Genomic DNA, 16,078 nt, shown 5'->3' with positions numbered 1-16,078 from the left:
CCAACCACTCACAGTATGATACGAGGGTGGCACCTTGGATGAGAGCCAGAGCTGGGAGGAGCAGAGGCTGCCACAAGCTTCACATTTGGGAATTAGTAGTTCCTGATGGCTGGGGCAGGAGGCGTGGCCCTGGGTGGGAGGGCATTCTCCCAGGGTCCACAAGTCGTTGCCAGGGTAGGCCAGGCCACCAAGGACAACTTCCCTCGGGAGCCCATCATCCTGGCAGCTTTGTCAGGCTCTCACTGTGTGGCTGGCTCTGTGCTCAGCCCTGCAGGGGGACACTGGGAGGGGACCCTGTACTCTGGGAGCGGAGCCCATGCTCGTGACCCATAGCGTCAGTGGCGTGGTGCTGTGGTTAAGAGCACCGCAGTCCGGTTGTTTTGTGTCCTGCCTCTGCCGCTCCTCAGTGACAAGGCCTTGGGCAGGTTGTGGGACTCCCCTGAGCCTTGTTTTCCTCATGTGAGAAATGGAGGAGCCAGAGGTAACGTGTCCGGGCTTCCCGTGAGGGCACAGTGATATGACGCGCGAGGAGTGCTTGGCATGAAGCGGGCACTGGGAGGGGCCAGCCTAGCTCTCCCATCTGAAAGTCAGGGCTGTCCCCACCCCCTTCGACATCCTGTCCCCAAGACCTTTCACGTGCACCAGCTGGCCTGAGCCTCTTACCATCTCTGTGAGATGGGCAGGGCGGGCCTGAGCATTCCTCTGTGCCGGCCCTTGAGATATCCAGGGGCTGCCCCAAACCACACAGTTAGTGATGAAAGTGGCCTGGAGCTGTGGGGGCTGGCTGTGTGGGCCAGGTGAGGGCCAGGGAGCAGGAGGGCTGGGACCGCCCTGGGCTCGGAACCTCATAGGCCCCCAGCTCCAGGCACAAGCCTGCAGCTCTGGCTCCTACCGGCTCTTCACTGACCAGGAAGCCGGAACAATGAGCGGGACTGGTGCTGGCCTGGGTTTGGCCAGGGGAGCAGGAAGCTCTTCCCCAGCAGGCAGAGGGGGTGGCCAGCCCCATGGCCTGTTTCCTTGAGGGGTTGAAGCCACTGTGTTTGGACTTCCCATCTCTGCAGAGGCAGCTTTATAAAGAGCCCAGGCCTCCACGGGCGTCTTGTGGACGGTCTTCTCTGTCTCGAGTCCTCCATCCTGACCTCTCAGCACTGCCAACGGGCCCGCCCTGCCCCGCCCCACCTTCAGAGCAGGCCTGAGACAGGAGCAGGGACTGCTCAGGCCTTGGAACTCTGCCCAGGGCCTCCCAGCCTGAGCCAGGCTGCCTGTGATAAGCTCTGCGTCCCAACCTCAAGCTGGCCAATTTCTTTGTTTCTTGAAGGTCATGCCTCCAGGAAAAGCCTTGGCTGCTACTGATCTTCCGCAGATTCACAGATTCCGGCTGGAATGCCCGGTCCTCTTCGGTGCCAAAAAAGTTGGTTAGAGGGAGAGCCCGGGCGAGAAAGGGCTTGTGGGGTATCCCTATCACTGTGTGAGTGCCCATCCTCATCCCAGTGTGCATTCCTGCCTTTGCTCACCCACCAGCATTACTGTTTGCCAGGCACTGAGCTGGTGAAGCAAGAACTTCAGATGAGAGTTCTGAGGTTTTCATGTGTCAAAAGGTAAGGTCAGAAATGTCAAAGCTGCTGTTATTCAGTACGAAATATTACCTGGCAGAGCCTCCCTGGCCCTCACCCCTCCCCTCCCTCTCTCCACCAGGACCCTGATCCTCCCCCACTGCCAGCCCCAGGCCAGTAAGGTTGTAAGGAGGTGCGCTTTGAGTGTGTGTTATCAGCAATACAACGGTCACTGTGTAGCAGTGGTTTCATTTAGTCCAGATCCCTGTCTTTGTTTTGGGAGGCCCCAGGCCCCATTCCTGAGCCCCAGGTCCACTTGGAGAGATAAGAGGATCTGGCAAGTTTCTGAGTATTTTCTGGGAGCCAGAGTCTAGGAGTTAGTCTCTCTGAATTAGCTATGGTTCCTGTCCTCATGGACTGTGGCGGGGGGAGAATGAGGGCAGAAGGGAGGACACGAGAGAGACCTGCCTGGAAGAAAGGGTGGGATTAGGATAGAAAGAGAAGGGGAAAGCACATTTCAGGGGCAAGGAAGGCTCTGAACAAAGGTTAGGACTCAGCCTCGAGCCGGGGGTGTTTGGAACAGCAAGGAGAATGGTGTGGGGTTTGTGTTGGGGTAGTATGTCCAGGCCCAGGGCCAGGGTGATAGATTGGGGTCAGCCCAGGAGGGCCTGGAGTTGAAGCCATGGAGGCTAGGTGTCCCCAAGGCAGTCGATGCAGGGATGAGCAAAGAGCCCTCTGAGACCGAGGGGACTTCTAGGCCAGGAGAGAGTGGCCCAGCTGGGTGGGGGTAGGGCTTTCCATTTCTTGGCCTCTGGGTGGCATTTTTAACCTGAAGAATCCACCACTGCCAGCAACTTCAAGAGAGCTTTCTGGTGGGATCTCCTCCTTCCAAGCCTTGGTCAAATGTCCCCACCTCCAGGAAGCTCCCTCTGGTTTTCTCCCCACTTCTGGCTTGCATCTCTCTCAAAGCAGGAAGGCAGTAGAGTGTGGTGGCTACAGGCTCAGGAGTCAGGCAGGCTGGCTTCAGTTCCCAGCTCTACCAATCACTAGCTCTATGACCTTGGGCCAGTCACCTAACCCCTCCAACCCTTTAATCATCTTCAACCCCAAGGTTAAAATGGGTATATAATTACCCACCTCACGGAGACTGCAAAGTGCTTAATATATTGTCTGGCACTTAAAAAATGGAAAGTGCATGCTAAATCAGGCTTGTTAATGCTCATCTGCTCTGCATTTCCTTTATTGCTGGGCACACATTTTTATATCAATGACATGAGGATTCCATGTACAACTGGTGGGCAAGAACCTATTCAGATTGCTGGTGTGGGTTCCCATTCACAGCTCTTGGGCTTGAGGAACATGGCCTAGATATGTCCACAGTCTCGCCTTCTGCTTTCAGCTTTGAATCAGCTGGGCCCGCCTCTCTCCCACTGGACTGGAAGCGCCTCAGAGGCAGTGATGGTATCTGGTCTGTGTCCCTCCAACACCCAGCACAGGACCTGGCAAGGCCTCAGATGTCTGCTGGATCAAATCCCTGGAGGGACTGCCCAGTCATTCAGAGTCAAGGAAGCAGGGCCAGGAAAGGCTCCAGGCACTTGATTCCCCCTGACATGCTCCAGCATGCTCTCTGGATATCCCCACTTTCACGCAGGCCAAGACACCAGCATCCCTGCTGTGAGCCCTAGTTAGGCATGTTGGAGGGGGCACTCAGCACTGCAGAATGTGGCCTTGACATCCCATGGGGCTCTGCCAATGGCTTCCCAAGGTCCAAGGCAGGTTGATTGCTGCTGGACTTGGAGGAAAGGCCTTCTTCCTGCATGAAATAGGGGGAGGCTGGCTATCTTCTTGACAGGGCCCTGAGGAAGAAGGGGCTCTGTGACCTTATCATTTCCTGTCTGCTCCTCCCTACTCTCCTATTTTCTGCCCTATTGTCATCAGAGCCCCCTACTCAGGACAAAGAGATGGGCACCATGGTCCCTCACCTTGGTATAAGGGTCATGATCATCACCTCCACCCCTAAAAGAAATTAAAATGAGCTTTGAATCTCTAAGGAAGGATCTGTCTGCATATCAGACAACATAAGGTTAAACAAAATATTCCCATGCTGGGAAATAACTTATTCTACAAATATTGAGCATCAGTTATATGTGAACACTGTGTCAAATGCTGGGACTTGATTTGAGTCCCAGGTTCAGACGCTATTTCCCTGATCTGGGCCTTAGTTTTCCCACCTGTAAAATAGGGAGGCCTGGGGGAGATCGTGCATCTCCTCTATCCACATAGCTCCTGGACTAGCCCTTATCTGCCCAGCATCCAACAGAAAGGAAGGCATGCTATCCTGGGCCACATCCAGAATAACCCCGCCCAGAGAGGCTAAGGAAGAGTGTCTGTCTCCAGCAAGGTGAGGGACCATGGTGCCCATCTCTTTGTCCTGAGTAGGGGGCTTTGATGACAATAGGGCAGAAGGCAGGGCCTGACCCTGCCAGCTTCAGCAAAACACATATTACACACACACACACACACACAGACACAAGACACGGGCCTGGTACCTCCCTGTGGGAGCATTAGGTTTATTTCTGGTAAGGCTGAACTCTTAGGGAGATGGGGGATGCCACCATGCACCCTCTGTCCTGCTGGGAAACCTCGGGTGGCATGGTCTAGCTGCCTGGGGCTTGGCCTCCTTTCACAGGTTAACGCCAGGGGGTTAGGTAGTTAACACGACTGTGGAGAGAAACGGGTGAGGTGGGAGCCTCCGGGATATCCTGAGGAAAAATCAGGGTGTTCTTTTCTAGGCCATCCCTCAAAACCCACCCTCCTGCCCTCGAAACTCTGAAAACAGCTTCCGCCTCGTCTCTCTATGGCTCAAGAAACTTCAATGCGTCCCTATTTCCTTTGATATATTTTCAGTTGCTCTCTTTGACTTCCAAGATCCCAACCTTCCAGTTTGCCTCATCTTTATCTCCCTGCGATCCCCAACCACACACTGCTTGACTCATTTTCAATTCTTCAGTGAACCTACTCTGGCAGGCATTATATAGTAGTAAAAAAAATAAGTGTCCCCTTGGGTGTGCACAGGGTGGGCAAGAGAAGGCAAGCTTTCCATCATTAATCATAACGCAAGTATCTGTGTCAGCAGATAGGGATACGCATGTGTGGTGACCAACTGGAGGGGGTTGAGCGGGAGGAGAGAGGCAGAGGGTCAGGGAAGACAGCAAGGATGGGACATCTGGGTAGGGCTTTAAAGACTGAAGAGGAGTTTTTCAGGCACAGAAGGATGGATCATCTAGGTGCTGAAATAGCGCAAGCACAGGGGTGAAGTGCTTGGTTGTGCTGCTGGTTTGGGTCACACCCAGGACTGCTGAAATGTAAGGAATGGGGTCGAAGAGGAGGGAGATGGCCACATTAGGAAGATGCTTGAACATCTTGCATGCTCCAGCCGATAACACTGGCCCCAGCTCTTATCACCTCCCGGTATCCTGGAAGGCAGTCCTGGCTCTTTCCATTAAGTTTCTTATGTCTGTTTGCTCTTCTTGCTTCTGCTGTCCTTCCAGGTAACCCCCCACCCACCCCCGCCCTTGGCTTCCTCAGGGACAAACTGGGTGGGACAAGCTGTCCTGTCTGCTCCCTCCATCTCAAGGTGGGCTGCACTGTGCACTTCTCTCTCTCTCTCTCTCTCTCTCTCTCTCTCTCTCTCTCTCTCTCTCTCTCTGACATTGCAGGAGCTATCAATCCTTTGGAGCCCACCTCTCCAGGCTCCCAAGGCAGAGCAGGGGTCTGAGAACCCCAAGAGCCAGAGACGGTGAGAGTGGCCAGGTGTGGGCCAGGGTGGGGGCGGGGTCACACCTACCTGTAGTGGGATCCGAAGCGGCGGAAAGCATTCCTGCAGAAGAGGCAGGAGGGTGAACCCGAGGCGGGGAGGCGCGCTGCCATCTTGGGGAACCTCACTCCCATCTCGGGAAGAGTCATGCCCCCAGAAGGGTTACACCGCACCTTCGCCCCACCTAAATGCCTCCACCCTCAAAGGGTGAAGTTGCCAGGGACTGGAAGGCAGGTGGTCCATTTAGTAAGAGTAAAGAATTCATTTTGAAATTGCGACTTTCCTGGGGTGTACTGGAGCCAACCAATTTTCCCCAGGCCTCACAGGGACCCGAGGCCTGTGGCCTTACTTACACGGAGTCGAAAGGCAAGGGCTTCTGTCCGTATCGGTCCAGGCTGGGATTCTGGTTGAGACAGTACTGGGGCGGGCCGGAGAGATGGGGAGGGGTGGTCCTTGAACCGGGGGGCAGCGGGGCACACGGGCTCCCACTCACGCTCCCCCTGCACAGCGCCCTCTGCGGGAGATCTTAGCCCTGGGAACTGGGAGACCCGGTTCTGGGTTTCCTCTCCCTCTCCCCACACCCCATCCCGGGCTGGCCGTCCCCTGCCCGGGCCCCAGCGAAGGGTCGGCGCAGAGCTCTCCCTACCCGCCAGTTCTGGGTCACCTCCGGCTTCAAGTACCGCACCGCGTAGCCGCTGAAACTCTCGACTGTGGAAACAGTGCCCATCTTCCGCCCCCTCCCCACCCCGGGAGCAAGCCCCGCCCCTCACCTGAGCCCCGCCCCTCTCGCCTGAGCCCCACCCCTCTCACCTGAGTCCCGCCCCTCTCACCTGAGCCCCGCCCCTCTCGCCTGAGCCCCGCCCCTCTCACCTGAGCCCCACCCCTCTCACCTGAGCCCCGCCCCTCTCACCTGAGCCCTGCTCCTAGATAAAGCCCCGCCCACACGGGCACCGAGACTCTGTCCCACCTCAAATGCCTGGCCACAACAAGCCCGACTCCAGACCCTGCTTCACAGAACCCACCCTGGGCTCAGCTTCAGCCCCAGTGGCTCCTGTCCGAACCTGGCTCCCTCCCTGTCCCTAAGACGAGCCCCTCCATCACGCCCCTCAATGCGTCTCAGCTCTTCCCTCTCTAAGGGCCTCCACTGCTCCCCAGCTTTCCCACCCTGTCCTTGCTGGAGCCCACCTCGGACGTCCACCCCCCACAGCCCCCCAATCAGCACTCCAGGGTCCCACTGCCCGGCTACTCCCCCGCCCCAGGGCAGCCTCTGTGCCTGGTAGACTGACCCCTCTTGCTCGGACAGGGCAGCCTGAACTCTCTGGCAGAGGACACGAAATGGGACCAGTCCTCGATGGCGCGCGTGAAGCAGGGCCAGTCCACTCGGTTGATGCCGGGTGCGACCGGCGCCAGCTTTCCCTCGCGGCACCTGTCGCGGAGCCTCTGGCCAGTCCCGGTGATGTCCTGCCAGGGTGATGGGAGTCAAGGCCCCGGAGGTAGATGCGGAAGCCTGGGAGGCTGCTCCAAATCACCCCCGAGGGCGGAGCTGACACTTGGCTCATCTAACGGAGGGGCGCCTGAAGCCCCTGATGGAGATGGAAACCGGACGCAAGGGGGAAGCTGAGGAAGTACTGGGAGCAGAGCCCAAGAGCAGAGGTGGTCGCCGCTGGATGCAGCCAGGACCCTCTTCCCTTCCCCCTGAGCAAACAAGGGCCAGGGGCGAAGGACACTCACCAAGCACTGCAGAGGTTTGTTGGGGACACCAAGGAGTGTGAAGTAGGCGTTGTCAAAGTCATCTGAAGAAGGAAGAGAAGGGGAGAAGAGAGGTCTCCTGCACCAGCAGTGCAGGCCCACACAGGAGAGGTTTGGCCCACATTGCTTTAAATTTTTTAAAAAATTGACAACTTTTTAAAAAATCTAAGATAAAGTAGATTTTTACTTAACATGGCATATAACAGAATAAACTCCAAATAGATCAAACATTTCAATATAAAAAACTGAAACCATAGAAGTACTAGAAGAAAACATGGGTGAATTTCTTTTTAACCTTGGGGTGGGGAAGGCTGTACCAACTCCAACTCAAAATCCAGAGCCTTAAAGAAAAGATTGATAACTTTGGCTGCATAAAAATAAACTTCCCCATTGCAAAAACAGCAAGAGAACTCAAAAGGCAAATGCAGAAAAATCTTTCTAGTTATTTTACAGATTAGTTTCAATTTCCCTATTACTGGAAGCACTCCTAGAAGTCAAAGCCAAAACAGCAAAAAAGAAAAAGAAAAAAGGAAAAATGGGTAAAAATGGGTAACCAACATGCATAGGTAGTTCACACACAAACACAAGAAATTCAGATAGTCCCTAAACATATAAAAAGACCCTCAACCTCATTCATAAGGTGAATGCATACATATTCAAAGTACATTAAGATTCCAATTTTTGCCTATCAGATTGGAAACAGTTCAAAAGTTAGTGCAGTTATCAGAAACAGCCATTGCTATTCATTGTTGGTTTGAACTTATAGAAAGCAATAGGCAATATCTATTAGAATTACAAATACACATACGCTTTGACCCCACAGGCTGGCTTCTGGGGATGTTTCCCCATTTTACAACTGCTCCATTGGGAAACAACATGGAGAAAATGTTTACCCATTCCAGCATTGTTTGTAATAGCAAATGAATGAAATCAACGCAAGTGTCTGCCATGCAAGAACTGATTAAATAAACTGTGATACACCCTCACTATGCAGCTATCAAAACTAAAAAAGTTCTCCATACAGGACCACCAAGGTACAGAGGATTGCAGATCACATGCTACGTTTTGCTTTAAAGCCCAACACTAAGACGATTGGATGCAGAAAAGAATATACATTCAGGTTGCCACTGTGAGCAAGTCATCAAACTCAGCATCGCGCATTGTGCGACAATGTCATTCTGTGCCTCGGGCTCAAGCATTATGGCAAACACAGCATCCGTCACCTGTGAAAGATTCAGGCCAGCAACGTTTAACCTGGCCAATCAAGCCCTTCCATCTACCTTCTAGTTCACAGAAAATAGATTACCAAGATGAAGAACACCATAAGGAAGCCCTCGCTCAAGGTCACAGTGTGGGGCTGTCAACAACATAACTGTTTTGGACTCTAAAAAGTATTATGAAGGAAAAAATGGAAACTGGGGAGACTGTTTTAGCCTAAGACTAAAGAGACATCAAAACCAATTGCAATGCACAATCCTAGATCCAATCCTGCCCCCCCCCCCCAATTAAGCTATAAGAGACATCTTTGGAGGGTAATTGAAGACATTTTAATGTGGACTGAATGTTAGATATTATGGAATTATTGTTAACTTTTCTACATCTGATAATGGTATTGTGTCATGTAGGAGGTTGTTCTTATCATTGGGAGCTGTTTGTTAAAGTGTGTGTGTGTGTGTGTGAGAGAGAGAGAGAGAGAGAACAAATACAGCAAAATGTGAATTGGAGCAGGTGGAAAGTAATGGGTGTTGATAGTATCATTCTTTCAACTTTTCTCTATGTTTGAATATGCTCATAATAAAAAGTGGGTGAGTAAAATCACACATGTTTGTATTGCAGTAGTGAACTATGACAAGATACTTTTCAAACCAAGAGTGGTTACCTGCAAGTGGGCGTGGGAGGAGAGGGAGAAATGAGACTTGTGAACATGTACATTGTTGCAGCATTTTGAATTTTAAACCTGGGACTCGATTATTTTTACTGAAGTATATACTTGCAATAAATACATATCTAAACCAAGAGTGAGAGCTTTCCCTAAAGACCTAGATTCCAAGAGAAACCGGGAAACTGGAAGTTCCGACAGCTGTGTGGACACCTCCCACACAGCAGAGGGCATGGGGGAGCCCAGTAGCTGCCTCCCTTGTGGGAGGTGGGGCTTCACTTCACCTTTCCCAGTTTTCATCTTGGCCCTGCAAGGATCTGTGTGGGACCTCTGGCGATTGCCATGCAGTCTCCAAAATGCATGGGACCAGGGTATTGTCCTGGATCCCCCCTTCTTGTCCTGCCACCCACACTGGTACATGCCAGACCCCCCTGCGAAGTAGGAACCTTACATTTATTCTACACTCTTAAGGCTACATAACTTTAACAACATACGTATACAGTACTGCAAAATCCTGCGATATAGTGAAAAATCCGCAATAAATAATTAAGTATAATATATTTTTTAAATCCCACGATACAGTGAGGTCACGATAAGTGAACCGTGATATAGCGAGGGACTACTGTATTTTGTCTCCTAATTACCTTCCAAAACCCTTGCCAGTGGCCAAGACGCTATCACTCCTTCTAAAGACTGTAGTCCCTCCCAGCATCCTAACTGCCTCTTCCCCCATAATCCACCTGTAGTCCTCTGGGCCATCCCCCCCCACACCCTCCCCCCCAATACTCAGACCTCTTTTCTGCTCCACGTCTTCAGAGGTTCATATTTCCCTCCTGGGAAAGCCCAGGCCCCTGAGCTCAGCACCAGGGCCCTTCCGGAGCTGTGCCCTTGTCCCAGCCGCTGCTCCTGCTGCCCCCACAAACCTTCTCCTCTGCACTACCACACCCCACTACCTGACACACCTTTTCCCTTCCGGGCCTCTACACATGCTGCTCCCTCGAGCGGCAGTACCTGGGTTTCCCTGTGGGTTCAGCACAATGTCAGGCACGAACGAGGTGCTAAATAAATGAACGTGTGTGTTCCTGTGGCGCCCCCAGCCCCACACCCAAGCTTCCCATCCAGGAAGAGTTCTTCCCTGGCCCGTGTGTGTTCCTCTCATTCATGGGAGGTGTGAGGAGGGTCTCTCTTCCTTTTCCAGATGGAGAGGTGAGCGGACGGAAGCTGTTATTATTGCTGTTATTTTTACTCCTACTGCAGCAACTACTGACCTCTGCCCAGCTCTCTCCATTAGCGACAATAACATCAACAATGTATTCAATCCGTTGAGTGCCAGGCACTGCTCTAAGTGCTCTTCCTGCCTTACCTCATTTAAACCTCACGCTGGCTTTGGGAGGCGGGCCCCGTTGTTGTCTCTGTTCTACTGATAAGGAAACAGGCTCAGACTGGCCCCTTGACCGCCTTCGCCTGCCACTCATGGCCTTTCACTCCCAGATCTCTCTCCTCCAAACCACCCAGCCCTTTCCCAAAGGCCCAGGGGCCCGGGCGGCAGCAGGCGAGGTGGCTGACCTTTGCGGCAGTAGGTGGAGGACTGGCAGTGCTCGTCCGGCAGGCAGGCCCGGACAGTGTCCATATCCATGCGGCGCAGGCTGGGCAGGGCCGGGTGGTAGAGCTGCTGCTTCACGCCGGCCAGCTGGTTTCTCTGCTGCTCCATTGGGAGCGGGGTGGCTGGGGACGCGTACACATGGGCGGAGCCATCCTCCCAGGGCACCAGGTCAAGGATGCGGGCCATGGCTGGGGAGCCAAGAGCACAGAGGGGTACACCCTGGGCTCAGGCCAGCCAGCGCCCTTCTATGTGGGAACACAGTCTTAGCCAGGGTTGATTTGTCTACTGGTCCCACATTTATTGAGAACCCACTGGATGCCAGATCCTGTTTTTTCAGGAGCTCCCGTGTGGTGGCAGGGACATTCAGACAATGTGACACACACAGGATGTGCCAAGGGCTCTGACATAGGTCAGCACTGGGTGTGCGAGTCTGGTGAGGCTGGGGTTGCAGCATTCGGGGGACAGTCTAAAAGAGGTGGCATTTGTGTCTATTCTTAAATAATGAGCAGGAAGCAGCAACAGCAAGTGGGTTCGGATTTAGCTCAGAATGCCTCTGGGTAACTAATTACGGACTTCTGGCCTTAGCTAAGATCCCTGGCATTGACTCAGATTCCACAGGGAGACACAATTGTTTTAAAGAAGGGGAGAGACATGATAGATATGAACTAGGAAAACATTGCTGGCGAGGCAGAGCCTCCCTTGAAAACACAGGTATTCCAGGAGCCAATCAGCCATTTCAACTTTAGTGAGAATTTGTTGACTCAGCTTGCTTCCTTCCTGAGCCCAATTAGAGGTGAGAGATGCAGGCAGGTGGTAGGTGGGCAGAAGGTGAGGCCCCAGGGACCCGGAGGAGCAGGGAGAGGGCCCAGAGAGTGGGGTGGGGACAGGAGGGAAGGGAGGACTCCCTGCTCCAGACTCACTGACAGGGGCTACCTGATCTGCAGGGCACAGGTCTCAGGAGCACCAGCTTATAAGGATTTTCTGCTCTTCCAGCCGCTCAATGGGGAGAGGAGGCAGGGAGACGGGCCAGGCCCCAGCGCTGTAGGAGACAGGAGGAGAATAAAGAATGTTCTGCAGAGACAATGCCCATTGCAGTCTGATTGTGAGGGCACCCACCCCTTGGCAACCCTGGAAGCCACAGGCTGCCAGGGGCCCTGTGCCCTCCTTTACAACCTTCCTGAAGGCTGCTGTCTCCCAGGCCACAACACAGGCCAAACACGTGGGCAATGTCAGACAGGGAGCAGGGATCTCTGGGGATGGGCATGCCAGGACCGGCCAGGGCAGACTGTGTGGCCCTGGACTAGTTACTGCCTCTCTCTGGGCCTCAGGGTTCCCCTCTGCGTGCAGCAAGGGCCTTAGGCCCTGCCTTGAGGGGTATCTGTGATCTGAGAGGACCCTCCCCTCTGCGCAAACCTCAGGGGAGAGGGCACAGTCCTGTCTGCCAGCCCTTGGGGCTTCAGGCGTGGGGATTAACGGTGGCCAGTACACAGGGTCAGCATAAGGGGATCAGGGAGAGTGGTGGCCTCAGCAGGACAGGGATTAGCAGGTGATACATTGTCCCAGCCCCCTGCAGACCTGCAACCTCCCTCCCTCCTTCCCGGAAAGCAAGGTCACGAGCGCCTAAGCCCAGCACCCTGAAGCCCTGGGGCCTGCCCTCCATCATGGCCACAACCCCTGGAGACAGACCCTCCATGTGAGGGAACCCTGGGAGAGCCTAGCTTATTTGCATACATTGGCATGGGCTTTGCATATACCTGCCCAGGTGCTGAGCCTCTGAGATCCCTTAGGATTTGGCTCCTCGGTTGCTCCTCCCACAGTGACCCAACCAGCCCCTAGTCCCCTGCTCATGGAAAACTCTCCAGAGTTGATTCCATTCACCCCCCCCCATTTATTTTTAAACTCATTTAAAGCTGAAAATATAACAAAATACAGGAAGTGCATAAATAATATAACCAATAATTTATGAAGGGAGACCCCATGTAACTACCACTCAAGTTAAGACATGGGGCACTACTTGGCAGAAACAGTTGAGTAGTTTCTTAAAAAGTGAAACATAAATTGACTACATGACCCAGCAATTGTACCTCTAGGAATCTTCTCAAGGGAAATTAAAATATATGCCCTCACAAAGGCTTGCATGCAAGGTTCAGAGCAGCATTTTAGAAAAAGATTTTATTTATTTGTTTTCAGAGAGAGGGGAAGGGAGGGAGAAAGAAAGGGAAAGAAACATCAATGCATGGCTGCCTCTCTCATGCCCCCAGCCATGTGCCCTGACTGGGAATCGAACCAGTGACCCTTTGATTTGTAGGCCAGCACTCAATCCACTGAGCCACACCAGCACAGGCCATAGTAGCTTTCCTTGTAGTGGCCAAAAAGTGGAAAGAACCCAAGTGTCCATTGACTGATAAACAGATAAACAGAGTGTGGTATATCTATGCTACGAAATACTCTCGAGAAGGATAAACAGACGAAGAGCAGATATGTGCTATCATGTGGGTGATCCTCAAAAACATTTTGCTATGTGCTATCATGTGGGTGATCCTCAAAAACATTTTGCTAAGAGAAAGAAATCAGACACAAAACGCTCCACATGTTGTACGGTCCATTTATATAAAATGTCCACAAAGGCAAATCCTTAGAGACACAAGGCGGATTAGTGGTCACCTGGGCTGGAGTGGGGTGGGGAGTGACTGTCACAGAGCATGAGGGAACTTGTTGGCATGACGGGTGATGAAAATAACCCAAACTAGATGGTGCGAGTTGCCTAGCTCAGGCAATTTGTAAAAATCATTAAGGTATGCAATTAAAATGTGTGAATTTTATGGCATGTAAATTATACCTCAATAAAGTTGTTTTAACAAATAGATGCCAACTACAGAAAGCAAGAAACAGGGCCCTGCCAGCCCCTAGAACCTTCCTTCCATTCACCCCTTCCCAGTCACAGCCCCAGCTCCCTGCAAGTGGTAACCTGCTCTCCAGCCGCAGAGTGTAACCACTGCTTTTCTTTATAGTTTTACTCCCTGTGTTCACAGCCATAGACAAGACAGGCTACTCTGGCCCTTTTTGAACTTTGTATGGATGGACCACTGGGGTCTTTTGAGTCTGACTTCTTCCCCTCCACATCACGCCCATGAAAGTCATCCAAACTACGGCGTGACTGAGTGGTGTTTGTTTTCCTTGTGCTAGAGCCCATCTGACTTTGCCCACCCCCCAGGGTTGCCCAACCCGGGGGGTGCATGTCAAGTGTCTGCGTATACTGCTCACGCATGGTCCCACGTGACCACTGTGGCCCCTCCACACGCTCACTCCTCTTGGCCTGCAGCACACGCTGCTTCCTGGTCCTCCTTCTCTCTCACTAGCGGCTCCTTCAGTCTCCTATCCTAGCTCCTCCTCCTTTTCCCAACCTCAAAATGTGCCAGGACGTTCCAGGCGCCATCTTTGGTCTTCTTCTTCATACTGGATTCCTTGCTGGCAGAAAGAATATTCTCTTGGCAGTTGCCTTGGGGAGCTGCATCTCAGAGGTCTGGCATGGGAAGGAGGGCCCAGGGGTCACCCAGTCACAAGCTGAATTGTCCCCCTGCAGCTTCCTGACCGGTTTTCTGCTTCCACACTTGCCTGCTACTCAACAGCCACACAGATCATGTCTGGCCTCTGTTCAAGACCATCATGGGTTTCTGTGGCCCATCAACTAAAGCCCAACCTTTTGTGGCTTACAGCCTGCGTGATCTGTCCTGGCCTATCTCTGGGCCTCGTCTCCTGCCACGCGCCCCTACTCTCTCCAACACCCACTGAACCACCCGACCCCTCTCTGTTCCTCAGGTGCATCCAAGCTCATTCCAGCCTTTGCAGGGCCCTCTGCCTGGAGCACCACATACTCAGATCCTGCTTTTCACGTGACAGCTCCAGTATCTACCCTCCTACCCCCACCAGCACACATGTCTCTGCCCTGTTTGTTTCTCTCATGGAACTCAGCATAATTTGCAATATTTCTTTATTCATCTTTAACCTATTTGAGTCCTGCCTCCTCCACTGAGTATAAGCTCCATGAGGGCAGGTCCCATGCCTGCCTTATTTTCTATTTTTAAGATTTTATTTATTTTATTTTTAGAGAGAGGGGAAGGGAGGGAGAAAATGAGGAACAGAAACATTGATGTGATAGAGAAACATTAATTGGTTGCCTCTCGTATGTTCTGTGCCCCGACCAGGGACATAACCCACAACCCAGGCATGTTCCCTGACCAGAAATCAAACTGGCAACCTTTCAATTTGTAGGGCACCCCCGAACCAACTGTGCCACACTGGTCAGGGCCCATGCCTGTGTTGATCAGTGTGCCAAGGTTGGCACATACAAAGAACTTGAGAAATGTTGTGATCAAGTCAGGTTCCCTTTGCTACACATCCCTCTAGCCCACCTCACACCCAGGTCCTGCCCCCTCACTAAGCCCCTCTTCACTGGGCTTCCGTCCCTCTTGTCCTTCTCCCCTAGACCTGTCTCCCCTCTAGAGTCTGACTGCAGTTCAGGGAGTCAACTCGCACGCACTCAGTCACCTATCAGTCCTTGGATCCTTCCTAAAAGCCCAGCCCCGGGACCACAGCCACCCTGGCAGAGCCCAAGGCAGGGGCCGCCGAGGCCCTGCCCCAGCTGCCGGAGATTCCAGAGGAGACAGAATCTGCCTGAGTCTGGCAACAGGGCCGGAGGGCTGGGGTGTATTGCCACTGCTCACTGAGATTTGCCAGGCCCCTGCCAGCTTGAGGAGTCTCCCAGCATCACACGGGGATCCCAAGCTGTCATCCTCCCACCAGCCACCCTGCAGATTGGCCAAGATACGTGGGGGGCCAGGACTCTGGTACCTGAGCAGGTCTTCCCGCGACTCACGGTGCCCAAACCTGGGCCACCTGGTGCTCCATCCCCGCACCCCAGGTCCCTGCTGGGCTCTAGGGGGGTGCTCTCAGCTCCCTGGGCATCTACCTCCTCTCCTCCACCGCCACCTCCCCACCCTCTTTTGCCACCTGCTAATCCTTTGCACACGGCCCCAGTGCTGCCAATTAATCCCCACCCCATGTTTGAGAGGCCAGCTGTGAGTGGCAGGGAGAAGGCAATTCCTGGCTGGGGGTCGGCATCTGAGCAGGTAACTCGGGAGGAGGCGGCTGCTCGGTGGCACTGGGACTGCTGATGGGATTGCCATGCGTTCCTGCTGGCGAGGCGCTTAGCAGGCACGGCTGAGAACCCTCCCTCCCCATGTGGCTCAAGGGCAGCCGGTGAAATGCAGATTCTAGGTCCTGCAGAGGATTTGGAGGGGCCTAGGAACGTGCATTTTCACCATCTCCCCAGTAGATTCCGAAAGGCTGGTGGCCAAGCACCCCTGTTGTCCCCGGCTGCCACCCTCAGGTCCCTCTTCCTACCTGAGCCACCATGATCAAGGTGGAGTCGGCGGGACATGGCCAAAAGATAGAAGGGGTCTGTAAGCTTCCATGTG

At 53.3% G+C, this 16,078-nt stretch overlaps 2 protein-coding genes across 2 annotated transcripts in view; one reads left to right on the top strand and one right to left on the bottom strand.

Moving 5' to 3' along the window:
* Positions 1 to 4,094: 4,094 nt before the first annotated feature.
* Positions 4,095 to 10,866, bottom strand: SPMIP8 (sperm microtubule inner protein 8). The gene is made up of 7 exons (XM_090259666.1): positions 10,565 to 10,866; positions 7,102 to 7,163; positions 6,657 to 6,831; positions 6,017 to 6,078; positions 5,724 to 5,788; positions 5,401 to 5,433; positions 4,095 to 4,274 (listed from the first exon to the last, which is right to left on the bottom strand). The coding sequence occupies exons 1-7, from the start codon at positions 10,785 to 10,787 to the stop codon at positions 4,244 to 4,246; spliced, it is 651 nt and encodes a 216-aa protein (XP_090115792.1). The 5' UTR covers positions 10,788 to 10,866; the 3' UTR covers positions 4,095 to 4,243.
* Positions 10,867 to 15,671: 4,805 nt separating this feature from the next.
* CNGB1 (cyclic nucleotide gated channel subunit beta 1) overlaps positions 15,672 to 16,078 on the top strand; it is a 54,568-nt gene continuing 54,161 nt past the window's right edge. Inside the window, exon 1 of the mRNA XM_090259733.1 lies at positions 15,672 to 15,730. The gene's annotated coding sequence lies outside the window, so the exon portion shown is untranslated. The remainder of the gene's footprint in view (positions 15,731 to 16,078) is intronic.

The sequence above is a fragment of the Furipterus horrens genome, unplaced genomic scaffold, assembly GCF_987537825.1.
Source record: "Furipterus horrens unplaced genomic scaffold, mFurHor1.1.pri manual_scaffold_13, whole genome shotgun sequence".
Taxonomy (NCBI): Eukaryota; Metazoa; Chordata; class Mammalia; order Chiroptera; family Furipteridae; genus Furipterus; species Furipterus horrens.
Note: the sequence above shows the minus strand (reverse complement) of the source record. Positions and strands in the feature narration are given on the sequence as shown.